The sequence below is a fragment of the Lolium rigidum genome, chromosome 6 (assembly GCF_022539505.1).
Source record: "Lolium rigidum isolate FL_2022 chromosome 6, APGP_CSIRO_Lrig_0.1, whole genome shotgun sequence".
Lineage (NCBI taxonomy): Eukaryota > Viridiplantae > Streptophyta > Magnoliopsida > Poales > Poaceae > Lolium > Lolium rigidum.
Window position 1 is genome coordinate 173,722,409 of NC_061513.1, and position 24,893 is coordinate 173,747,301.

At 50.1% G+C, this 24,893-nt stretch overlaps 2 protein-coding genes and 1 long non-coding RNA gene across 3 annotated transcripts; 2 read left to right on the plus strand and 1 right to left on the minus strand.

Annotated features, from left to right (window-relative positions):
• The first annotated feature begins 226 nt into the window (after positions 1 to 226).
• On the plus strand, positions 227 to 3,486 carry LOC124666660 (pentatricopeptide repeat-containing protein At1g80270, mitochondrial-like). The gene is made up of 3 exons (XM_047203996.1): positions 227 to 385; positions 1,005 to 1,563; positions 1,948 to 3,486. Exons 1-3 carry the CDS (start codon positions 351 to 353, stop codon positions 3,196 to 3,198), a joined length of 1,845 nt encoding a protein of 614 aa, XP_047059952.1. The 5' UTR covers positions 227 to 350; the 3' UTR covers positions 3,199 to 3,486.
• A 3,309-nt stretch (positions 3,487 to 6,795) lies between these two features.
• Positions 6,796 to 8,224, minus strand: LOC124667792 (eukaryotic translation initiation factor 6-2-like). Its single transcript, XM_047205034.1, has 7 exons — positions 8,189 to 8,224; positions 8,001 to 8,097; positions 7,825 to 7,910; positions 7,673 to 7,717; positions 7,445 to 7,575; positions 7,229 to 7,339; positions 6,796 to 7,127 (listed from the first exon to the last, which is right to left on the minus strand). The coding sequence occupies exons 1-7, from the start codon at positions 8,196 to 8,198 to the stop codon at positions 6,867 to 6,869; spliced, it is 741 nt and encodes a 246-aa protein (XP_047060990.1). The 5' UTR covers positions 8,199 to 8,224; the 3' UTR covers positions 6,796 to 6,866.
• Positions 8,225 to 13,890: 5,666 nt separating this feature from the next.
• On the plus strand, positions 13,891 to 16,002 carry LOC124667998. The gene is made up of 3 exons (XR_006991511.1): positions 13,891 to 14,437; positions 14,539 to 14,633; positions 15,872 to 16,002. It is a non-coding gene; the product is annotated as an uncharacterized LOC124667998 (long non-coding RNA).
• The last annotated feature ends 8,891 nt before the right edge of the window (positions 16,003 to 24,893 follow it).

The following is a 24,893-nucleotide window of genomic DNA, read 5'->3' on the forward strand; positions in this document are numbered from 1 at the left end:
GCTACTAAAGCCAAGGTCCTGTTTGTAATTGTGCCCACCGTTTAATGAAGCTTCTCAACCCTTCGGGGCCTTCCCTGTTAAAATAAATAAATAAAAAAAATCCGGTCCGTTGATTACGGCTGAAGCGGGCCGATGGTTCATTTCCCCACGAAAAATATCTAAAACCGCACCACCAAAGCTCGCGGGGCCATTCCCCTCCTCATCCCGATAGCTAGGGTTTTAGGTTCCCCTCTCCCCCTCCCAAAAGCCTCTTCCGCTAGGGTTTAGCCGCCGTCTGCTTCTTTCCCCGCACCGCCGCCTCATCCTTGCACTCCGCCGCCGGGAGCTTAGGAATCCCCCGCGCCGCCGCCATGTGGGCGCTCCGCAGAGCCGGCAACCCCCTCAGGTACCACCCTTCCCCGCCGTGGGTATCCCCATAGGTTTCAGATGCCGTTGTCTGGTTGATGTATCGGTGGCTGTAGCGGCGATTCTGATCAGTAATCCGTTCCATTCGCATTGATCTATCCTGTAGCAGCGACGCCTAGTAAATCCGTTCTTATTTAGTTGTTTTGATTTCGGTTCTCGTGCTGAAATAGTTCGATCCCGAGTTACTAGGCCGTGATCTCTCCTCCCCAATCCCCATGGATGATAGCAAGCTTCGTATGGGGGGAAAGGTCGCACCTTTATTGGACAGATTATTCCGTTGATTTGTTTTGATGTCGGAAATTGCGGGCCTCACGGTCTTCACCCTGGGGCTCTTCTTCTGTGCGATGTTGTTGGGCACCTGACGCCTTAGGATTTCCCTATTTACTTTCTGCGAATATATATCTTTGAAAAACGACAGCTACTTGATGTTAGTCCAAAGTATTCTGTGCTCTTGTCTCAGCAAATGAACCAGATTTACATGTTATATTTGTCTGCTAATAATGCTTGCTCAGGACTGTACATCATCTGGTTTGTCTTGCAATACACAGTTTCATTCTGATAATTTCCTTGGCTAACTGACTGTTTTTCTTCTGAATCAGGGTCAGTGCCCGCCAAGTTGCAAGTGTCCGTGGTTGCGCAAGTCTCGAGGTACTCCTAAGTGCAGACGCAAAGACTGCAGAAGAGCACTGTGGGCAGTGTTGCCAGAAATCGTGTTGCTGCCGTCAGCCAAAGCCATCAGCCTCCCGTTCATCTTTCTCATCTGGCTGGTCCATGTGGGGCAGGAGCTTCTCTTCTCAGGCTGGGGCAAATTCTGGTGACAAAGATGATGGTTTGGAGGACGGGTTTTCTGATTTGGAGGTCCCACCAGAAGCTGATAAAAAGGAAGAAGTAGAGTCAACATCTGAAGAGAGTTCTGATGAGGATGCTGTAGATGAAATCGACTCGTTAGGAGTTGATGCTGATGCCAAACCCGAGAAGGAGACAGTGAAGAGGGCCTCCCAGAGCCCCCTTCTCAAAGTCTTGTTGGAAGCTCCAAGGAATGATGTCGCTGCCTCACTGAAGAAATGGGTTGATGCTGGCAATACATTTGATAGAAGTGATATCTTTTATGTCATTTTGAACCTTCGGAAACGGAGGTTCTACGCCAAAGCATTGCAGGTACTTACCATGGACAACTTTTTATGTCTATTTTTTCATGATTGCAAATTCTTAAAAACAAATAGTACATATTGGTGATACCATTGAAGCACTCACATCGTTCTCTGGCTTAAAACACATTTGTAATGACAATGTCTTTTTTTTCTTCAACATGTTTATAAGATGCCTACTACTCCGTATTGATTATTCGTAGCTGTACACTAGAGTTAATATTCGGTGAACAATAACATGTGCCTTTTACTGTGTGAATTACCACCTATTTATACATTTAATTTCATGTGTACAATGCCATGAGAATATATGACTGTCCTTTAATTGTTCTGGCTTATCTCAGCATGTTTCTTGTCTAACTTGGAGGATAATTTATTCACTACTTTTACACAGCTCCTGGAATGGCTTGAAGAATCCAAACAAATTGATCTTGTAGAACGTGATTATGCTTCACGCCTTGATCTGATGGCTAAAGTCAATGGTGTTTACAGAGCTGAAAAGTATATTGACAATATTCCTGCATCTCTCAGGGGTGAGGTTGTATACAGAACTCTTTTAGCTAATTGTGTGGCCGAAGTGAATGTCAAAAAGGCAGAAGAAGTCTTCAATAAGATGAAGGATCTGGGATTCCCAGTCACAGTATTTGCTATCAATCAGCTTCTGCTGCTGTACAAAAGGGTGGACAAGAAGAAGATTGCTGATGTTCTCGCAATGATGGAAAAGGAGAATGTGAAACCATCCCTCTTCACTTACAAGCTCCTTGTAGACACTAAAGGCGCTTCAAGAGATTTTGAAGGTATGGAAAAAGTTGTTGAGTCGATGCAAGCAGATGGTATTGAGCCAGATATTCTGTTACAAGCCACACTTGCAAAGCACTACATATTTGGTGGTCACCGTGAGAAAGCTGAACCAATTTTGGAGTTAATGGAGGGTGATGATATCAAGGCAAACCGCAATGCTTGCCAGGTTGTATTACCTCTGTATGGCTTCCTTGGAAAAAAGGACGATGTCGAGAGGATTTGGCAGGTTTGCGAGGCTAATCCTCGTCTAGAAGAGTGCTTATCTGCTATAGATGCTTTTGGTAGGCTTGGGGATGTTGAAAAGGCTGAGAAGGTCTTTGAGGATATGTTTGTAAAATGGAAATCACTCTCTCCCAAATTCTACAATGCTCTGATTAGGGTGTATGCCAATCAAAACCTTTTGGACAAGGGCAAGGAGCTATTGAAGCGAATGGATGAGAATGGTGTCAAAATAGGGGTGTCAACATTGGATTCGCTTGTGAAGCTCTATGTGGACGCTGGAGAGGTGGATAAAGCTGAATCCGTACTGTACAAGCTGTCTCAGAAAAACAGGATGAAGCCTCAGTACAGCTCATATCTGATGTTGCTTGATAGTTATTCGAAGAAAGGAGACGTCCACAATTCGGAGAAGGTGTTCAACAAGTTGCGGCAGATGGGTTACAGTGGGAGGATTAGGCAGTACCAGTTGCTGCTTCATGCATATTTGCACGCAAAGGCCCCTCCCTATGGATTTAGAGAGAGGATGAAGGCTGATAACATTTTCCCCAACAGTGTCATGGCAACTTTACTTGCTGCTACTGATCCATTCAACCAGAAGAAGACAATATCTGACATGCTCGACTAGGATATGGGATACAGCTAGTTTCATCTTGTCGCCATGCAATGCTGCTTATGGGTTTCTATTAGAATATATGATGAGATAATAATGTCTTGGTCATGTAACGAACTACTAGTGTTTGTTTTGCATCTGGGTTGTCATGCAATACTGAACTTCCTGCCAGGAATAGATATTGAAGCAACTGCCCTAGAATCTTATTTATGTCAATCCTTAAATTATGTCCTTTTCTCCTACTGGACAGCAACCTTTGAAAATATATATTGAAGCTGCTGCCCTGGAATCTTATTTGTGTTATTCCTTAAATTATGTTCTTTTTCTATGACTGGATGGGAATTCCCTTCTGATGCTGTTACCTCCATTTTTGATGAAAACTCCTCAGTCTTGTGTGCATGTTTTAGAACTCAATTCGGTAGGAAAAAAAAAGACCCACCCTTCTGGCATCGCGCCACCATTTAAGACAGCCAAAACCTCTTCCTGTATCTTGTCACCCATAACTTGCCAGAATTTCTTGAAAAAAATGGCTGGCATACCATCTGGTCCGGGTGCTTTCAGATCACCAAACGATTCCAAAGCTTCCTTTATCTCCTCCCCAGTATAATCTCGGTTCAGCCTTTCATTCATCTCCTCTGTAATAACATGAGGGATATGTTGGAGGAGATCATCATTACTAGGACCTGCAGATGACATGAACAAACTTTTGTAGAAGTTAGAAATAAAGGATCCTAGCTCTTCCTTCGACTCCACTACTCCACCTCCTTCCCTTCTCAACCTTTTAATGTGATTTGTTTTCTTTCTCTCAGAGGCATATCCTGATTCCAAAGGTTAAAAATCCAGAGAGAATAACGGAGTACAGGCCAATTAGTCTCTGTAATGTGTTGTACAAGATTATCTCGAAAGTCTTGGCAAATCGGTTGAAAGCAATTCTGCCTGAGATTATCTCACCAACACAGTCTGCGTTTGTCCCTGGCCGAATGATAACGGACAATGTCCTATTGGCCTACGAGATTACCCACTTGATGCATACAAAAAAGGGAGGACGTGACGGTTTGGTGGCGATAAAACTAGACATGAGCAAAGCTTACGATCGGGTTGAGTGGGACTTCCTCGAGCAAATGATGGTGAGAATGGGCTTTGCCCCCCACTGGATACATGTGATTATGATTTGTGTGCGATCGGTCTCATACAGAGTCAAGATAAATGGATGTTTGTCAGAGGCTTTCCTACCAGAACGGGGGCTCCGCCAGGGGGATCCTCTGTCACCATATCTTTTTATCATCTGTGCGGAGGCGTTCTCGGTGCTGTTACGGAAGGCGGAGGAAGAGGGGTCCATCGAGGGAGTGCAAATTTGTGAGGGAGCCCCAAAAATAAACCATTTGTTCTTCGCTGATGACTCGCTGATTATTATGAAAGCCACTACCCAGAGTGCAAGCAAGCTGCAGCAAATTTTAGCTTTATATGAGGATCAATCAGGGCAAATGATAAACAAGGACAAGTCATCCGCGTATTTCAGTAAAGGAATTAGAGCTCGTACCAAAAATGCAGTGCTGAATGTCATGGGCATACCAAGGGAATCACAAAACCAGAGATACCTGGGTTTGCCGGTCCATCTGGGGGCATCAAAGAGCAAAGAATTCGAGTACTTGAAGGAGAAAATCTGGCGGCGTATCCAAGGGTGGAAGGAACGGTTGCTTTCAAAAGCAGGGAAGGAGATTTTGGTCAAGGCTGTAGCACAGGCCATCCCTAGCTATGCCATGTCATGTTTTGATCTCACCAAAAAGCTATGTGATGAAATCAGCAGTATGATTGGACGCTATTGGTGGAGTCAGCAGGACGGTAAGGATAAATGTCACTGGATAGGGTGGGAGAGAATGACCAGAGCCAAAGAGGAGGGAGGCCTCGGCTTTAGGGACCTCTATATTTTCAATATGGCCATGCTATCACGACAATGTTGGCGAATAATGCAACACCCAGACTCTCTATGTGCTATTGTCCTAAAAGCAAAGTATTTCCCTGAGAGTTCAATTCTTGATGCAAAACCACAGTCTGGCATGTCTTATACATGGCGTAGTTTACTCCGGGGGCTAGAAATCCTAAAGCACGGAGTTGTGTGGCGAGTAGGGGATGGAGAGAAGATCAACCCATGGCTGGATCCGTGGATACCAAGGGGATCAACTAGAAGACCGGTGGCGACGCAAGGTCGGTCAATTATCACTACTGTAAGTGAGTTGATAAACCCCATTACAGAAACATGGGACGAGGAGTTTATTCGTGACAATTTTACTGCTGAAGATACTCGCGATATTCTGTCAATTCCATTACAACCGGACATGGAGGACTACGTAGCCTGGCATCTTGACAGCAAGGGCATTTTCAGTGTCAAATCTACATATCGTCTTGGGGTAAGTATACGGGATGCAAGACTGAACCGGGATGCCAGTTCATCGTTGACTGATACTGCTAGGTGCAACAGCGAATGGAAATACCTTTGGAGAATGGACGTCCCAGGCAAAGTGAGAATCTTCCTTTGGCGCCTCGCACACAATAGCTTACCAACTCGCCTAAACATCCAGCGGAAGGGCGTTGTCTTGGACACGAGATGCCCTGTATGTGGTCGATTTGATGAGGATGGTGGGCACATTTTTCTCAAATGCAAAGAAGTCAAGAAGGTGTGAAGACACCTCAACCTGGAAGCTGTTAGACTTCAGCTGCTTGAGTGTCCAGACGCCCATACTGTGTTGAACAGGGTGTTAGCTCTCCCAAAGCAACAACAAACACTGGTGGCGGTGACCCTTTGGGATTGGTGGACAGCACGTAACAAGATCAATGCGGGCGAGAAGAGGAAGACGACTGAAGAGATTTGCCATCTGATCGTAAAACACCACCATGAATTCTCACCGGAACCAAAGGCACTGGCCGAGGTTCAGCCGGTTCAGAGTAAATGGGAGCCGCCACCATCAGGGTTTGTTAAGGTCAATTTTGATGCCTCTTTCATCCCGGAGCTGAAAAATGGATCTTACGGATATGTAATCCGTGCCGAAGATGGGGAGTTCCTAGCTGCTGGTGCGGGAAAGTTGAATCACCTCCGAAGTGCCCTTCATGGCGAAGCTGAGGCATGTATTGCTGCTATGGAAGGTACATCGAATCTGGGTATGTTCAGAGTACTTTTTGAGTCTGATTCCACCACATTGATCGAAGCCATCAACAATGGAAATTATGATCTTGCGGATACTGGTGTCCTGATGCGTGAGGCGCGGAGTTTGAAGTTTCTGCACTTTGACAATGCAGAGTTTACATACTGTCGCCGTGATTGTAATAATGTAGCTCATACTCTGGCTCAGGTTGGCTACCAGGGCAGTGCTTCCTCATCCAGCTGGGTGGACACTGCTCCTGTTTGTGTAATCGAATTGCTTGCCAGCGATCTTGCTGTGCAGCTTGTTTAGTGGAATATAATTTCCTTTTCAAAAAAAAAAAACTTTGGTACTAGTTAAAACAAGCCTTATTCTTAGCTTAATGCTACCTTGATTGGCGAAAAGCTTTTCCAGATTCTCGAAGTAAGCAATCTTAGTACACGTCTCATATAACAGGTTCAATGGAAAGAAATGCAGATACATCAAGGGAGATATCATGGCGGCCAGTTTAATCAATCCCCCAGGGCAAAACACAAGCAAAGGACCCTAGAGAAAGCAGCTTTCAACCAAGGATTTCCTGACATCGGCGCCGAGCGCCCCTGGCCGGCCGTCCCTGAGCCTGAAGACGCTCTCCACGACCGAGAGCTCAGTGGCAGTGGTGTCTGACCCGCAGAAGGCCGCCCAGTCGTTGACCGCTATGCCGGCCGCAACGACATTGCTTCCCCGGTTCACTGTGCCAGCGACGAGGGGCACCTGCAGCAGCGTCGACAGCTCCTCGAGGTCCTCCACCGAGGTCTGCGGGTGAACCTACACAGTTTACAAGTTTCAGAGATCAGGAAGGGGCTAGCGTTGTGAGACGAGATTTACAACAAGCAGTAGTTCAGTCGTAGCTGGTGCGAGGAGCTTACCAGTCCCCCTTTGTTGGAGAAGGCGCAGAAGCTGCCGACGAGGATGTTCCCTGCGATGGTCTGCCTGAACACCTCCACTCCAAGAACGTCAGAGATGATCTCCTCTGTTTCCTGCGACAGACAGAACATGAATGTCAGATACGTGTCCATCTCTTGTACGATTACGGATTCAAGGCCGCGTATCGGTTCTGGGGAGGGGAAAGAAGAGCAACTTGCCTTGTTCAGATCTGGGTTTGTGAGCGCGACATGGTCATTGCAAGCAATGCAGTTGCCGAGGGCAGAGAGGCGCTCGTCGACCCGCTTGACGACCACCTGGTCAGGCAGGCTGTCCGTGAGGTGCTGAAGCTCTGTGGAGATAAAGGCAGCCATGTCATTTACTTGTCAGTGCCGATGAAAACTAGCAGTCTAGCATGTTTGCGAATTCTTTCTGAATGTGTTCCTTACCCTGGTCGGTGGTGGTATTTGGCAGAAGAAGCCCGTTCTTGTTACCTGACCAGACATCAGCCACAACACAAACAGGAAGACGTGCGTGAGCAGTTCAGAATATACCGGCCACAAAATTGCTCGATCATTCAGGAAAAGCAAGTAGTGCTCACCGACGCACAATCGCCCCAGGATCCTCGTGCCGCCGATGGACGCCTTGACCACCGGGACGGCGTCGGCCAGATCGTTCTCAAACACACTGCAGGCAACAGAGAAACCTCGCGATTAACATCGACTAAAAATCCTCCGATCACAGGTAACCTACTGCGCAGCAGCTAGAGACGCCAACCTGACGAAGCTGTCGGAGCAGCCGGCGGGGACGATGCAGTAGGCGTTGGTGAGCCTCGCGAAGACCCCGATCTCGCAGGAGCTCTCGAACTTGAGACCTGCAGCGCCAGAGCGTTCTCGTCAGAACTCACACGTCGATCTAATCGAGAAAGGGCGGAAGAACACAAAACCAGACGGCCGGGGACTTACGGGACGCCATTGTCGGATGCGCTCGGGGGAAACCTGTGTCGCCGGCGAGTAGGGTTTAGCGGGGGGTTTGGGGACGCGGCGGGCCGGCGGGGCTAGGCTCGACGAAGTGTTTTGGCGATGGAGGTGACGGCTAGACGTGTCTAGCTCTTATAATTCGGGCCCTCCTCCTGCGCAAGAGCAGGACGCACGTGCCGTGGTTGGGTCCGGAAACGTTTTCTCCAAGTTCGTGTCCACCACGGATCTCTTCTTTGACTTCCCGGGTTACGTTGGCGCCAAGCTTCCCTGGCGGCCGGCCGCGACCGGTCTACTCAGCTGCAGCGGTGTTTCGTTGCCTTTGACTGCCGATGCAAGTTGAGGTCAAAACGAACCGGAGTCAAATTATGAATCAGTGGCTGAGCATCTATTTTCCTTGCTTGTTTTTGGAGCTACATACACGTACTCTCGAATACGATCTATTCGTAATTGAAATCATATTCAGTGAGATTTCACCGAAATTCACTTTTCAGTGGTTTCAGATAATTACCTTTCGGTCCAAATATTTCAGACATTTTAGTACTACACATTAACTAAATAATACTCCATCCTTCCTAAATACTCCCGGGCCAGAAACTATATGGCCCGAGCTGCCGCCGTTCATCTCTACCTCTGGTGGAGGTGATGGCGCGGTGGTGGTGGGGATCCAGGCTAATCGACGGCGGGCGGCGTGGAGACATCCTCCTCTCTTGCGGATCGGCCCCTAGGGCTGCATGTGCGGGTTTGTGAGGCGGGCGACCGGTGAGAACCGGGCTCCGACCTTTTCGGAGCTGACGATGGCGGCGTCCTTGGACGTCGTTACCTTGTTGAAGGTGTCGTGGTTGCATATCTCTCGCCTCTTGCCACATGATTTGGGGGAAACCCTAGATCTAGGTCTCCTGGATCGGATGATGGTGGCGCTATCAATGTCGCTTACCCTCTAGGGCATCGTCTTGGAACTTGTGATGCCTGCAGAGGTCTGCTGGTGGAGCATTGTTTCATCTACAATGTTGACGACGATGGGTCTCGACGGCGTCGTGCAGCGGGGTCTCGGCGACAGGCGTGTGATGGTGCGATGGTGGCGGCATCTTGAAGTCACATTACGCTAGTCCTATCCTCACTCTAGTTGTGCGCCTAGCATCGGCGAACGGTGCGTGGAATTGTGTGTCCGACGGATCTTATGTGATCTAGTTGGTTTTCATGTTCGTTTATGTTTGACTGTTCCAATCTACGAGTTTCACCATTTGCGGTGGTTGATGCTCTGGTGCATTGGTCCTTTGTGACCTTGGCACGAGAACTTCCCGTTTATCTACCAGAACAAGATCTACTACAACGAGTTTTTCCCAACTCCGGTTGATGAATGGACGAGGACGGCGGTGCGTCTTTAGCTTGCGTTAGTTTCTATAATCTTCGCTAGGTGGTATACTGATATACGGACTATTTGTAACTTTTATCACTTTTTGAACTCTTTGTACTGTTGTTAATAATTATCATTAATAGATAGGTGGTGGACCTTTACAAAGATAAGTAGTGAAGATGTAAAGTAGCCAAAACGTTATCATGCAATACCGGTAGCCGTTTTGGAAACGAAATATGGTAAATCCAACCAGCCAGCCAAGGCCCTCGGGATGGGAACGGGTTGTCTCATGGCCTATTTAAGGGGCCATGGGTCAACCCATTTCAAATAAAGTCATCGACTCTGTAGGCTCGTTGGGTATTTTGGATCGATCCAAAATTTACTTTTATACACTTTTTTTGGGCTATGTTAGCATATATAAATATTCTTTGAAATATGTTATATGGTACAACAAAATTAGCCATTAGGTAGCATACTTTGATTATTTAGCGATTGACGCTGAGTGGCCATTAGGTAGCTGAAATAGATCCACATGTGTACCCTGCTATGCAAGGATTCTTTTTTTTTTTAACAAGGAAAGGGTCAGAAGACCCTAGTAGCTGCTAGTATTACCAAGGCGGAGAGTACAATTTGCAGAAAAACCCCTACAAGACATGGGAATTCTGGATAAGGACTGAAATATTACAGAAAGGATCCTAGAAAGATTGTAGAAAAAGCAATCAGGTCCTTTCGTCTCCACTCCGCGTCTGAACTTCGTCGATGCGTCGCTCCACCACAAAAGAGACACCGGCACCGGGGACGAACCACTTGGTCCGGCGTCGTGGCTGGAGCTGAAGGCCTTCCCCTCGGACTGCTTGGTCCCTGGGAAGGAGAGACTGAGGAGGATCGCCCTTCGACCATAAGATGCAGAGGCAAGGCAGCGGGCATCGGTCCTCCGCTGAAGAACTCCAGGATCTTGGTCAAACAAGATCGATGGCCAGCTTGTAGCCACCGTGTGAAGGCTCGAAGTAGCAACAAGAGATCTGCCAGCCACCACAACCTCGTCGTCGCCTTCGGTGCCCTTCCCCTCGCCACCATGGCCGGCCAGGAGGACATCAAGGAAAAGAAGAAGTTGCAGCTGTTGGTGGCAGCGCTTATTGACCGAGCTTGCCGCAGCAGCTCCGTTGGACGCCCACCATGGACGCGAGCGGCAAGCCACCCAGATCTGCTCCCCGATGCTGCGCCAGCACCTCGAGAAGCACGAGCTCCAACCCACCTTATTCGCCGAGGTGCCCGCGTCGAAGCCGCGCCGCAGCCGTCGCCCTCGCCATCGGAGCCACGCCGCCACACCGCCCAACAACAGGACGCACCAGATCTGGTGAGAGAGAACTGGTGACCTACTCGCAGACGCCACTACGGGACCACTACAACTATCTACACCTACGCCGGCGCCTTTCCGTCGCCATCTCCAGCCGGCAGAGCCGCCGGAGAGGGGTCGGGATCGGCCCGAAGAGACGGGGGAGACTCTCAACTACTGCTCACGGTTGAGAGAGAAGGAGGGGGGAAATGAGAGCCTCCTATGCAAGGATTCGAAGCACTGGCTTTCTTGCTGAAACAGATCCACACACGATACAATACGATGCACTAGCTGACGGGATAATTTCAGGGATCTGATGGTACTGACCAAGGTTGATTAGCTTATCTTTAGACGCGACTAATTTTTGTGGGTCGGCCCTGCTGACCCATTGGGTCGCTTGAGTCCGGCTCTGCTGATCCGATTCCGTTATGAGGCTGACCCGACTGGCCCAACAGCCTTGATTTTTTGGGTCGGGCCTCATTACCACCCTGAAGGCCCAATAGAGGATGATGTAGTCGTCGTCTTCTTCCCCCAGCAGCGAGTGCTTGTAAATAAATAAAAAAATCGCCTGCGCAAACAGAGCTCCGCATCAAATCGCCGCCTCCATTTCGAACCTCCGCAGCCCCGACCGGTCGATCCGACGGCGGCCGACGAGGCAAGGGTGGCACGGCGGCGTGGAAATTTTCTGGTAAGCTCCTGCGGCTGTGGCTGGCCCGCCGCAGCGGTCATGCCGTTCGATCAGGCACTCGGCTCCTGCGGGCGGCGGCAGGCGGGTAATCCACTAATCCCTCGTCTTAGCACACATTAGTACGCATAAGCGAGTGTAATTAGTCCCACCTCGCCATTCCGGACGGAATCCGCGCTCTATAAAAGCGCCCCATTCGCCGGTTCTCTCGCCGAGTCTGGTAACGCGGACCTGTAACTCCAGTTTCGGAGGGCGGAGTTGGCCGAGAGTAAGGTCGCTGTGTTGTGCGCTTGAAACCAGGGTCAGAGGCAGCTCTGAGCCCGGCAGACTCGTTCTGCGGCCATGTCCCCCAGCAATGGGGTGCCATGCGGCCGGTGCCACCCGGCGCCGGCGGCGAATCCACCTTTGGGCTTTCTTCCCTATCATAAATAAAGGGTTGAACCTTGGGTTCGCGCGCACACTCGGCCCCTCTCGCCAGCTCTTTTGCACTTTTCGCCATTTCACTTCTGATTTCTGAATGAAATCCCATGTTCATCTCGGAATGCTCCGCTCTGTGTTCTTCGGTTCAGTTTCACTGGCTATGCATATTTTCTACTCATTTGTCAGAAGCATATACTCTGCAGCTTCGGAAAGGGATTATGTAAACAGGAAAACTGCACCAGCAGACTAGGTTCACGACTCTTTTTTTGGGATTGTCGTGACTGAAGCTTCTTAATTCCTGGATGCAGTATTGTATATTCATTTCTTTTCCTTATTCTTAATTGCAGAAATGTCCAGATGCTTTGGAGTAGTTGCTTTACATTTCCTCAGACAATGCCGGCACTTTATTTATTGAATAACATCATCATTACAAATAGTCTCCAGGCCGGAACAACAAAATTATAAAACAAAGGATTTGCATCCTGGAAGCTCACTAGCTCTAGCTAGCTGATGCCGCTACCTTCGTCGTTCAACTGACATGGATGAATCATGCTGAAGAGATGAAAAAAGCCTCCCGCTTAATGTTGTGTAGAGCATCCTGGAAAACTCGTAATGCCACTGTTCTTGAGAAGAAAAGAGCGGCGTATTTGGCGTCATGTATTATTTCTGTGTTTTTCTAAAATAGACCGGGCCTTTGTGCTGGGTATATTTAGGAGGATCAGAATGGCGAGGGCCAGTTTCATCAAACTGGATGCACACTAAATTGCTAAAGGATCTGCATTGTATTTATAAATTGTCTCCCGGATAAGCTCCGGAGCAACAGAATTTGAGAACAAATGATCTTCATATTTTTCACTTCTTCTTTCAGGATATGCCAGGAGTCCTTTAGTTTCGGCAAGCAGCTGACGCTATGACAACTCACTAGGTAAAGTATGCAATGCTTCTCCCAAAGTAGAAAAGAATTACATACCTTGATTTAAACAAAGGAGCTGAGACATTCGATACAGCAAAAGAATAATGATTTCAATTGTCCTAGGTGTCTGGTCTTTTGTCAGTGTCTTGAGTGTACTTCCTTAATGTCTTGTATTTTTATAAATCTATGTAGGTGCAAATGAGGAGGATATAAGTTACAACAAATGTCCTAGAAAGTACTCCCTCCGTCCCGTTTTAATTAACTCAACCGTAATTTTGCAAAAAAAACCCTATCGTTTTTTACTCCTCCGTCAACTCGTGTAGCAGGGCCGAGCTGCGCGCAGTCCCTCTTTCTTGCGGCCGGCGCCGCCGAGCTGGCATCCCGGCCGGCACCGGCGTTGGGGCCCTCCACTGCGGGTTATGGCGCGAGGCCGCCAGCCTGCCAGAGCGAGCAGGTCGCCGGCCGTTCGTCTTTCGGAGGTCAGTGGGGCTGGAGGCGGCCGGAAACGAGCTGTGAGGCGCCGGCATGGCGGACGCCTCCTCCGCACGCCGCCCGCTGCACGCCCGCGGATCCGGGACAAGGGAATCGAACGGGCCTGGGAGCGGGGCGCGTCCTAGCCTGCCACCTCGACGAGCCCACCTCCGACTCCACCGCCGCGTCCCGCCTCGTCTCCGTGACTCGCCGATGGGAGCCACCTCGCCGCCGGCGTGGGCTCCGATGGAGCGCGCCAGGCCGGAGTGACGCGGTCGGCCTCTGCTCGCCTCTGCTCTCCCTAGATCAGTAGATCGATCCCAGCTGGATCCATCGATCGATCGATTGGATCTCACGGAGATTAGATCTTAGGGAGTCTGTTTTGAAATTTGAAACTGTATAGGGACGGGAATGTAAAAATCTATTTCTGAAGCGTTTTTTCTCTCCCAAGTTAATTAAAACGGGACGGAGGGAGTAAATAATTAAACCTGAAAAATATGATTTGTTGGAAGTATGTGCCACATGTTTCTTCTTTTCATGCATTTTACTGGTCATAGCTTTTTACTGATGAAATAAACACATCAAAAGGGGATTTGACATGTTACTGCCTAAAGGAGATGGAGCGCCAAACTTCTGCATTGAAGGTACACTATATCTTTGGTGCTATTTTCATGCTATCTAAACATACATTGTGTATGCATTATTACGTTTTTCTTTACTCTTCATTATTATAGAGACAGGTTTATTTGCTCATTTTTTGCTGTTGCCTATAGTTCCCTGATCCTAAAAAGACTTTTGCGTTTCATTAAATTGAAAAGATAGAGTTAACTGTGGGCGATGATCTTTTGTCAATTTCATCTCTTGCGCTCAACCTATTCCTGCTATTAACATTTGTACCTATATGTTAACTGAAGTATTTCCCCCTGTAGATGTTAATTTTCTTCTCACTTATGTAGGTGGTCATTCGTCAACCTATATGTAAGCTCATTTGTTCAGCATGAATTAGTTGGAACTGTATGCAGACCGTAGGACAATTATGGTAAGTTTCTCGTGAGGTATGTAATTATTTTTGGGTTTTATATTATACAGATCAATGAACCACTGCCCTCGCCGCTGTGAAGCCTAATCCTATCTTCCTCCGCACCGCCCGTTTCAGGTCCCATGAATGAGGGTCTGACTTGAAGCCACAACACCACCACTGGGTCGCATACCAGCTCCGTCTCTTCACTCTTCCCTTCGCCGATGCATTAGGTAGCTGTTAATTATTTTTCTCCTCATAAATGATTGATTTATCCATTCGTTTCCTTCCATTCGTTCTCTAGATTGATTAGATGTGGTCTAGAATAGGGTGGGAGAGGAACACACCGAGTGAGCCTCCACTAGCTTCTCTAATAACGATCAGTTGTAAGTGTGTTGTGCATCTCATGGAATTTTCCAGCTCAGTTTCTTGTTGCAACCGATGTATCTTACTGAATTTGCGTTGAGAAATCTTTAGTTGTGTGAGGAAGAGAGGATTCAGATTGCGCCAGCCATTCGGTTTATGTCGTTTCAAAATTTTCTTTGGCTGGGACCCACTGCTCCATCATCCTCGTCCTTCTCTGCCACCATCTACTCTTTGCTTTGTCTACTAATTTAGCAACCATGAGGTATGCCATTACTTGGGCCTCTCCATTTAGAAAATGATTGTGCATCTTTGATTGCTCTGCTAAATGCCCGGGTGCCAATAAATCTGCTTGTGACGGGGCTGTAGAAGATATAAAGGCTTGTGCCATTTCTAAAGTTAACAGAGAAGGGAACAGTGTGGCTGATGTTCTGGCCAGGTCATCGCCTCACCTCCCTTCACCTCCCTCGAGTCTGGCAGCACAAGCGACTAATGGTTTGGCATTTCAGTCGATTTCCTTTCCCTCCGAAATTGTGTAATTAGTCTGAATAGTAGAACAGAGGTAGGAGTAAGACGTCAGGTTATTGTTCAGTTCACTTTGATGCATTTCACGTGGTGCTTGTGAATTGACAATACATGCATTGTACCTGAAAGTATGTGCAAGTAATCATCATTGAAGGTACACAGTTATGTGAAGCTTTCAGTATGATGGTCTTGTGCAGCTTGTACAAGGCTCTAACTATATGCTCTGAACCACTTTTGACTCAAGTTAGAGGACCACCAAACTAGGTATCTAGAAACTGTATGGCTGGTATCCCCTGATAGATTTGTATTCTAAATTTCCATTCCCCATCTACCACAATGCTCCATAGTCCTGCACAATGCTACTCTAGGGGTTGTCACCCAGAAACTGTACTAATCGATTGGCTGTTGATTATGCGGAATCGAGGGTCATGTAATTGTTACCTTTCTATCCTTGGATATCTACTAGTATTATCTTGCCAATTATTTGACTTTGGCAACCTGATGGATGTTGTATTTTCTTTGTTAATAAATTATTTTCTCCTATTGTTGAACATACAAGTAAACATGCCATTTTAAGATGCAGATAGCAGAGCAAGGTTAAAGCCCGGCACCGCATAACACTCTAAAGGCATTGTTGGTCATAGGGTGTGGAAGAACTCGAGTGAACAACAAAGTTAGCAAGGACCCTCTCTACCTCTTGGGGGAAGTCAAGCTGCCCATGTATTACTTTTTCAATTGTGAAGTGAATTGGAAAATAGAATTTACGCTTTTTTTTTTCTTTCTGAAAGATAGTTTGCTCTATGGTTTTCCCTTTTCCTCCACTCCGCATTGTGCTGTAAAGAGTCTTTCTACCTGAGATACCTGTGTGCCCCTTATTAGAATGATAAAAGTGTTCCCTTTTAGATTAAAAAAGAAAAGCACAAGTTCCCGCCAGACTATGTTACATGATGGTAGAATTATTTTTTGCTGGGAAGAATACTGTGTACAAACACGTACTCACACAGTGTGAAATAAGAAATTGCTTGGTAGTTTGTGTTTATGTTTGACGAGAATCAGTACAAAAATAAATTCATTTTTATTTATTATGAACCAATTTAGCCCTTTTATGTTTTATTCACCTCTATTGTCGCATGTAACAACACACAGGCATGTGACTAGTCCGTTCCTAAATATTAAAATATAGATGTTTTGGCAGGTTAGTTTGAACAGCCAGGTAAGCAATTTGAGATCTTGCCGCTGCTCATCCGAAATAGTAACGGGTTTTGCTGTTGTTGGAACTACTAGCGAAGGCGTAAAGTCGCCAAAACGTTATACCCGGCCGGATACGTCTCGCTGTTGTGGAAACGTAATATACTCGTCGTTTTCACCGAGCAGGCAGAGTCTGAAAAGAAAATCTCCGCCAGCGGAAACAGAGCTCCGCATCAAAATCGCCGCCTCCCCAATTCGAACCTCCGCGGCCCCGGCCGGTCGATCCGCCGGCGGAGGCGTGACCTACGAGGCGAGGGAGGCTCGGCTGCGTGGCAATTTTCTGGGAAGCTCCTGCGGCTGTGGGTGGCCGCCGCAGCGGTCATGGCGTTCGATCAGGCGCTCGGCTCCTGCGGGTAATCCCTCGTCTTAGCACACATTAGGGCATCTCCAACCGGGCGACCCAAACGGACGCGCTGGGCCGTCCGTTTTGGGCCGTTTGGGTCGCCGCCCGGGCACGCGGACAGCGCCCCACGTCCGCGTGTCCGTTTGGGTCGCACGCTGCGCCCAACGCGTCGACCCAAACAGACGCCACGTGGTTCGTCTTCCTTGCGCGGCGCTGCGCCATGGCAGGCCTCGACGGGACAGCCATGGCGGGCGGTGGAACGCGCGGGAAAGTTCCCGCGCGCACCAAGCTTCCCGCGCGCGCGAAAACGCCATTGGCGCGCGCTCGCGCCCAAGTTTCCCGCCAGGCCGCCGGCTATAAAAGACGGCGGCGGTCTCACACTCCGCAACACCATCCTCCCCCTCCACCTTCTCCCTCCCCCCTCCACCTTCTCCGTCGCCATGCCGCGCGCCCTGCAGGCCACATGGGCCAAGCTCTCCCTCGCCGCCCGGGCCAGGTTCCCGCGGACGGTGGAGGAGGAGCGCGCGGACTCGCGGTGGGTCGCCGACGACGAGGCGCTCCGCGTCGCTGCCGAGGCGGCGGCACAGAAGGCCGGTGACGCGGAGATGGTGGAGGCGGCCGCGGAGGGCCGGCACGAGACCGCGGACGGCCGGTACGAGGCCGCGGAGGAGGGGCGGCCGCCGCGGAGGAGCCCGTCAACGAGGAGGACCTCGCGCCGGCGAACATCAACGCCGCCATCGAGGAGCGACTCGCCGACCTCACGCGCGTGACGAAGGAGCACGAGGGCATCCGGCGGGCCGGCCGCCGCCGCTAGGGCGACCTCCTCGGCCGGAAGAACGAGCCGCTCGCTATGCGAGCAGCCCGTCACCTCATCCAGATGCCGTCCCCCGAGCGGCGCGCACGGGAGGATGCTGCGTCGGCGGAGCGCGGCCGGCAAGAGCGCATGCGCCGGCGGGAGGAGATCCACGAGGCCCAGGCCCCCGCCCGCGTCCGCCTGGAGGCGCGCACCGCTGTGGAACGCGCCGCTCCGCGGGAGGTGGAGCTATGCGGGAAGCGGATGGTTCCGCCGCGAGAGGCGGAGCGCGAGCGCGCCCGAGGTGCGCGGACGGAACGGAGGAGGATGGCGGCCGCCGCCCAAGCCGCCGCTGCCGCCGCCCGCGCCCGCGCCGCCGCCGCCGCGCCACCCGGCCCCATAAGCCGGAGTGGAATCCTCACGCGTACGAGCCGCGCGCGTCGAGTGAAATCCACGGCCCCGACGGCGAGCCGGCGAGGAGTCGCCGGCGAGACCGCCGGCCCCATACGTATTTAGGATAAGAAGTAGGAGCTAAAAATTGTAATGAGTTCTTTTTAATGAAAATTTTTAGTTATGCCTATGACACGCGGGCCAGGGGCGGACAAGGAGCGGACGCGAGCGACCAGCCTTTCGCGTCCGCGGCCACGCAAACCCGGCCAAGATTTGGGCCGGGTTTGCGTCTGATCCGGACGCCGCGGGCATCCGTTTTAGGGATGGGTCCGCGCGCTGGGCCGGTTTTTTGTCCGGCTGGACCCATCCGGACGCGCGGGCGCGGGATGGGTCGCCCGGTTGGAGATGCCCTTAGTACGCATTAGCGAGTGTAATTAGTCCCACCTCGCCATTCCGGACGGAGTCCGAGCGCTATAAAAGCGCCCCATTCGCGGGATCTCTCGCCGGGTCTAGTAGCGCAGGCCTGTAACTCCGGCTCCGGAGGGTAGAGTTGGCGGGGGTAAGGTTCGGCCCATGCGTGGCGCACCGCCGGTTGGTTACGCAACCGCGGTTGTGGGGTCGAGCTCGGGTCGCTGTGCTGTTGCGCTTGAGCCCGGGGGGACGCGGTTAGCGGCCTAGCCTCGCCGCTGGGTTGGCATGCCGCCGGGTCACCGGCGGCGAAACCCATGTACTATTATAGCGCGCCTTGCCTCTGGGCTTTCTCCCTTGTAACATAATAAATAAAGGGGAGATCCTTGGGTTCGCGCGCACACTTCAGCCCCTCCCGCCAGCATCTTTTGCACTTCCGTTCTGACTAATAACTTCTCTTTGGGGCGCGCTAGGAACAGTAACCTTCTTACTGCAGCAAGAGGAACAAGAAATTGTGTGCTTATTCTTCTCTCGAGCTCAAAATGATCTGCTCTGTCTTCTTCCATTGAATCGGCTTTCGAGCTGGGCTTCGTCCCTTAGGGGGTGAGCCTTGGGTTCGCGCGCACACTTCGGTCCCTCTCTCCAACTTCTTTTGCTTTTTAATTTGCAAGGTTATGGTCCTAGCTATGAAGAGACGCCCATCTTGCTTATTTCTTTTCGGATTACGTGAACATGCAATGCTCTGAATCAAATGCTAAACATTAAAAGGCCTCATTCTGTTAAGTTTAGAAAGAAAATAACTATATCTGACATTCATTCCTGTCGACCTATTTTCGGTTCATAAAATGTATGGAGACAGCAATGGGTAATCAAATTCCAGAACTATTTGGCCTTGAGATCTTGTAGTGCAAGTCTGAAGAATTTTCTGCAGATTTATCAGAAGCATATACTCTGCACCTTCGGAAAGCGATTATGTACACATGAAAATTCCACCAGCAAACTAGATAGATCGACTGCTCCTTTTGGGGATTGTCGTCGTATTTTTGGTTCATTTCGTACCCTTATTCTTAATTGAGGAAACTGTTCATCTGCTTGGCTTAGCTTCTTTACATTTTTTGAGAGAACGCCTGACACTCTATTTATCGAATAACATCGCCATTACAAATAGTTAACCAGATAAGCTCCGAAACAACAACATTTAAAAAATAAAGGCTGGCTTCAATGAATGATGCTGAAGAGTGAAGAGAAGAAAGAAGCCTCCTGCTAAATCTCGTGGAGAACAACCTGGAAAACTCGTGATGCCATTGTTCTTGAGAAGAAAGGAACAGCATCCTTGGTGTCATGTATTATATCTGTATTTTTCTGAAACATTGGGCACGCTTTTGTGCTGGGTATCTTTAAGAGGATCTGAACTGTGAGGACCCAGTTCCATAAACTTGGGTGCAAACTAAATTATTAAAGGAGGCGTCGAAGTAGAGTTTTGGTGTGCTAACGTTTGAAGCTCCTTCGGCAACTCGCTGACGAAGACATTGTGTGCGCTGTGGCCTGAAGCTTTCCATGCGCAGTTAAGTTCTTTGTGAGGGTGATGACTGTTCGCCCCAGATGTTGGCTAGCTTCAGTTGCCTTTATCTCAGCTGGTGATGCTATGTTCTTTGTTAGTTCCAAATTATCAGTTAAACAAGTACATGATCAACATCAGTTAAACAAGTAGCGTTAGCTGGCCTTTCCCCTTATAAAGTTATAATAGATAGGGGTGAGCCTTGGGTTTGCGCACACACTTCAACCCCTCTAGCCAACTCTTTTGCTTTTCAATTTACAAGATTACGGTTCTATGAAGAGACGTGCATCTAGCATTTGTTTTTGGATTACATGCTAAACGTGCAATGCTCTGAATGACTGAATCACCTCTCCATATAGACATATGCATGTTCGTTCGTAGAGAAAGGATTCGTTCATCTGTAGACTTTAGATCAATGTGATAACAATTGTTAATCAACAAATAAAAATTTCATAAATGTTGTTAATAGATAATAGCATACTTGTGAAAAAGATTGCAAAAATATGTGCTTGTTAGTTCAGAATGCTCCGCTCTGTGTTCTTGGGTTTAGTTTCACTAGCTATGATTATTTTCCACTGATTTGTCAGAAGTATATACTCTGCTGGCTGCAGCTTCGAAAAGCGATTATGTAAGTAGGAAAATTGCACCATCACACTAGGTTTGCAATTTTTTTAAGGATTGTCATTGGAGGGTACTTGATGGGAGCTTCTTAATTCCTGGATGCACTATTTTATCTGTATTCATTTCTTATCCTTATTTCTTAATTGCAGAAATGTCCAGATGCTTTGGAGTAGCTCTTTTATATTTCTTCAGAATGCCGACACTTTATTTATCAAATAACATGTCGTTGCAAGTAGTCTCCATGACGGAACAGCAAAATTATAAAACAAAGGGTCTGCATTCTGCAGCTTACTAGCTCTAGCTAACAGATGCTGCCACCTTCGTCGTCTGACTGACATAGATGAATGATGCTGCAGAGAAAATGAAGCCTCCCACTTAATGTCCCGGAGAGCAACCTGGAAAAATATTAATGCCATTGCTTTTGATAAGAAGAAAAGAACAGCATCCATGCTGCCATACATTACTTCTGTATTTTTCGAAAATATTGGACAGGTCTCTGTGCTGGGTATGTTTAGGAGGATCAGAATTGTGATGGCCATTTTCATCAAGTTCAGTGCAAACTAAATTGCTAAAGGAGGCGAAGTGGAGCTCTGGCCTGCTAAATTTTGAAGCTGTGTCTGCGTTCTGGCCTGAAGCTTTCCATGCGCAGTTAAGTTGTTTGTGAGATGATGATAACTGTTTTCCCCAGAAGGTGGCTAACTTCAGTTTTTTCTATCTGAGCTGGTGATGCTAGCCTCTGTTAGTTCGAAATTATCGGCTGTAGAGTGCTGTTTTTATCAGTTATAAACAAATGCTAGTTCTTCCCATAAAATTCTTCAAGTTAATGATGTATGGTGGACAATTTGATTACTCGGAATGCCTTTGTAATTGAGAAGAAAGGAGCAAACAACACCAGTCGTGTCATGTGTTATCTCTGCATTTTTCCTGAAATATTTGGCAGGCTTGTATGCTAATTTCTGAAGCTGCCTCTTCAAGTGCATCTCGCTGGCGAACAGACTGCCTGCGATGTGTCCTGAAGCTTTCCCTTGCTTTCTTCAAGTTGAAGAATTTTAAGAAATAAGGGCGGCGCGGGACCGTGGCAGGTGGCGCGTGGCACGGCTTGGGCGGGCGCGCCCGTGGCGAGGTCGTGGCTCGGCCATGGTGGGCTCGTCGGCGTCGAGTCTGGCGCACCACAGCCATTTCGGCTTCGGCGACTTCCAGCAGGGATAAAAAAAAGGAGGCGGCGGCGTCGAGGGCCTCCAGGCGAGGGCGACGGCGAAGCTTGGCCAGGCGAGCTCCAATCCGGCGGGTAGCCATGGCAAAAAGCAAACAGAGGAGGCAAGCTTGGCCAGGCGAGCTCCAATCCGACGGGTAGCCATGGCAAAAAGCAAACAGAGGAGGCAGATATTTTTTATCATTGCCAAGTGGACCAGGAGCGGATATGAAGGGACGTAGAAGCACGTCCACGGTCGTCCGGCTCGCCCCAAAAGCCTCCCAGATTTGGGCTGGCTTTGGGTCTTGCAAGACACCGCAGCCGTCTGTTTTTATTTTGAGTCTGTCCGTTGGAAGCTGGTTTTACCCAAACGAAAAAGGATGGATAGTTTGGGTCAGGTTTGAATCTCCCGTTGAAGGTGGCCTAACCTTGGTGCCTAGCTCCCCTTGCTTTCCTCTGAGATGGCGACGCTATGGTCTTTTTGCGGTGGTCCTCGGGACACAAAAGAGACCCGGGTCCGTTTGCGGTTGCCAACGGCATTAAACGGTAAAAAAAGTCAACAGGAACACAAACATAATTTACATATTATAGGACCCAATAGTGGGCCCAAAAGTCCATGGTTTAACATGGAAAAAAGGGATAATGCCTCCTCACCGGCAGCTTCTAGTCCTCCTCGTCGAGGTCGATGAAGTCCTGCGGCGGCGACACACATTGGCCATCGGAGGAGGAGGTGGCAGCTGCGCCGGTGCAGGCGCTGATGCGAGCGCTGGATGGCCTCCTCGAGGCCAATCCACTTGGCGCGTTCCTCCGCCTCGAAGGTGGCCATGGCGCGCTCCAAGGCCTCTTCCTTCGTGAGTTTGGCGTCCTCCATCGGCTCGTAGTCGAGGTCGTCGTCCTCCAGCGGGTCCTCGGCAGGGACCCTTTAGCGGGTCCTCAGCAATGCCCTCGAAGAAGGGTCACTGCGGGAATGTCGACAACCACTAGAGCGGCTCGATGTAGTTGGTGCTAGCCCCGCGGTACTAGTCCGGGTGGCCTGGTCGCAGCATGGGGAAGACATACCCGACCACTCCTTCGGCATGACGTCCTCCTCCTGTACCGGTGCCACTCGGGGCGCCCTTTGCAACGGCGCCGGCTGCTGCTCTTGCACCACGTAGTCGATGTCGTCGTCCTCGAGGCCCTCTAGGTGGGCCTCGATGCTCTGGCGCCGAGCATCCTGCTGGGCCTCGAACTGGTGTGCCCACAACGGCGAATCCATGCGTATGTCAGGTCCCGTCGTAGATCCGACGGCAGGAAGGCCCACCGGAGAGCCGGGCCGCTGGTGGGGATCGCGGGGACATGCACCCTTGGAGGTGGGCATTTGGCCATGGCAAGGGCACGCCCGCTTTTTGAACAATTATATATAAGGGCACGCCCGCTTAGAGCATCTCCACTCGTCCCCCCGACGAGGCCCCCGAGCGACGTTTTTCCCATCCGGACGGCGAAATTCGGCCCAGTCGCGCCCCCGGTTCCTCGTTTTCGTCCGGATTTGGCCCTTCATCCATCCGGCGAGCCCACGCCATCCCCGGCCCCCGGGCGCGCTCGGGGACTCCGGACGAGTGAAAAGCGGGGAAGGGCCCGATCCGTCGGTGACTCGACGCACGAACCCCACCGCCACGTCGCTCAAAATCTCCCCCACCCCTCGTATCTCTCTCGCCGCCGGCACCACCCCGCCGGCTTGTTGCCCAGATTCCGCCGCCCCTCCTTCCCCACCTGCCTATATTCCGCCATCTTTGGACGACGGCCTATCTGGCTGCTCTTCCACCGGCCTGTTTTCCGACTTTGGCCTGCTCATCGTCGCCCGCGGCTCGGGTTGCTTCGACCACGCCCGTCAGGTGTTCGTCCATTTGCCTCGCCGGCCATGGACTCGGACGAAGAGGAGGAGCAGATGTTCGTCGAGCTTATGCAAGAAGAGATGGCAGCAACCGCCCAAGACGACGAGCACATGATGATCCTCGGTTGCTTGGCAAGCATGTACACCGGACTGGCAACTGGTCGACGTGGTGGGTCGGCACCAGGTCGCCGGAAGTGCAAGCCGAGACAGCGAATGGAGGGATACTGCATGTTGTACGCCGACTACTTCGCCGACAATCCATTGCACGGTGAGAGTGTTTTCCGGCGTCGTTTCAGGATGAGCAGAAAGCTATTTATGAAAATTGTGTATGCCATCCGAGACTTTGATCCCTACTTCAGATGCAAGGCGGATTGCACTGGTTTGGTTGGATTTTCGTCACTGCAGAAGTGCACAGTGGCTATGAGGATGCTGGCGTATGGAGCTCCCGGTGATACTGCAGATGACTATCTTCGGATGACGGAGTCCACCGCCCTTGATTGTTTCTACCGGTTTTGCAGGGCCGTCATAGCTGTAGGATAACGTTGCATAGAAAACAAAAATTTTCCTACCGCGAACACGCAATCCAAGCCAAGATGCAATCTAGAAGACGGTAGCAACGAGGGGGTATCGAGTCTCACCCTTGAAGAGATTCCAAAGCCTACAAGATGAGGCTCTTGTTGCTGCGGTAGACGTTCACTTGCCGCTTGCAAAAGCGCGTAGAAGATCTTGATCACGATCGGTTCCGGCGCCACGAACGGGCAGCACCTCCGTACTCGGTCACACGTTCGGTTGTTGATGAAGACGACGTCCACCTCCCCGTTCCAGCGGGCAGCGGAAGTAGTAGCTCCTCTTGAATCCGACAAGCACGACGGCGTGGTGTCGGTGGTGGTGGAGAAATCCGGCGGAGCTTCGCTTAAGCGTGCGGGATGTGGTGGAGGAGAGAGACCGCTAGGGTTTGGGGAGAGAGGGGGTTGGGCGCCGGCCCTCTAAGGGGTGCGGCCAAGGCTGAGCCAAAGAGTGGCTGCCCCCTCCCTCTCCTCCTCATTATATAGGTGGAAGCCCCAAGAGTTCTAGTCCAAGTCTTCGAATAAGACCCCAACACTAAAACCTCCCATATGTGGGAAACCTACTCAAGGAGGGAGTCCCACTCAAGGTGGGACTCCCACCTTTCCTTGAGGTGGG

What these genes read in the sequence shown, in the direction of transcription:
- LOC124667792 (XM_047205034.1), bottom strand. An exon ending in AAATACCACCACCGACCAGG is followed by an intron (nt 7,576 to 7,672) that starts GTAAGGAACACA and finishes TTATCTCCACAG; the next exon opens with AGCTTCAGCACCTCACGGAC. An exon ending in CAAACCCAGATCTGAACAAG is followed by an intron (nt 7,340 to 7,444) that starts GCAAGTTGCTCT and finishes TGTCTGTCGCAG; the next exon opens with GAAACAGAGGAGATCATCTC.
- LOC124666660 (XM_047203996.1), top strand. Translation starts at nt 351, where the DNA reads ATGTGGGCGCTCCGCAGAGCCGGCAACCCCCTCAG. An exon ending in AGAGCCGGCAACCCCCTCAG is followed by an intron (nt 386 to 1,004) that starts GTACCACCCTTC and finishes CTTCTGAATCAG; the next exon opens with GGTCAGTGCCCGCCAAGTTG. An exon ending in TCTACGCCAAAGCATTGCAG is followed by an intron (nt 1,564 to 1,947) that starts GTACTTACCATG and finishes ACTTTTACACAG; the next exon opens with CTCCTGGAATGGCTTGAAGA.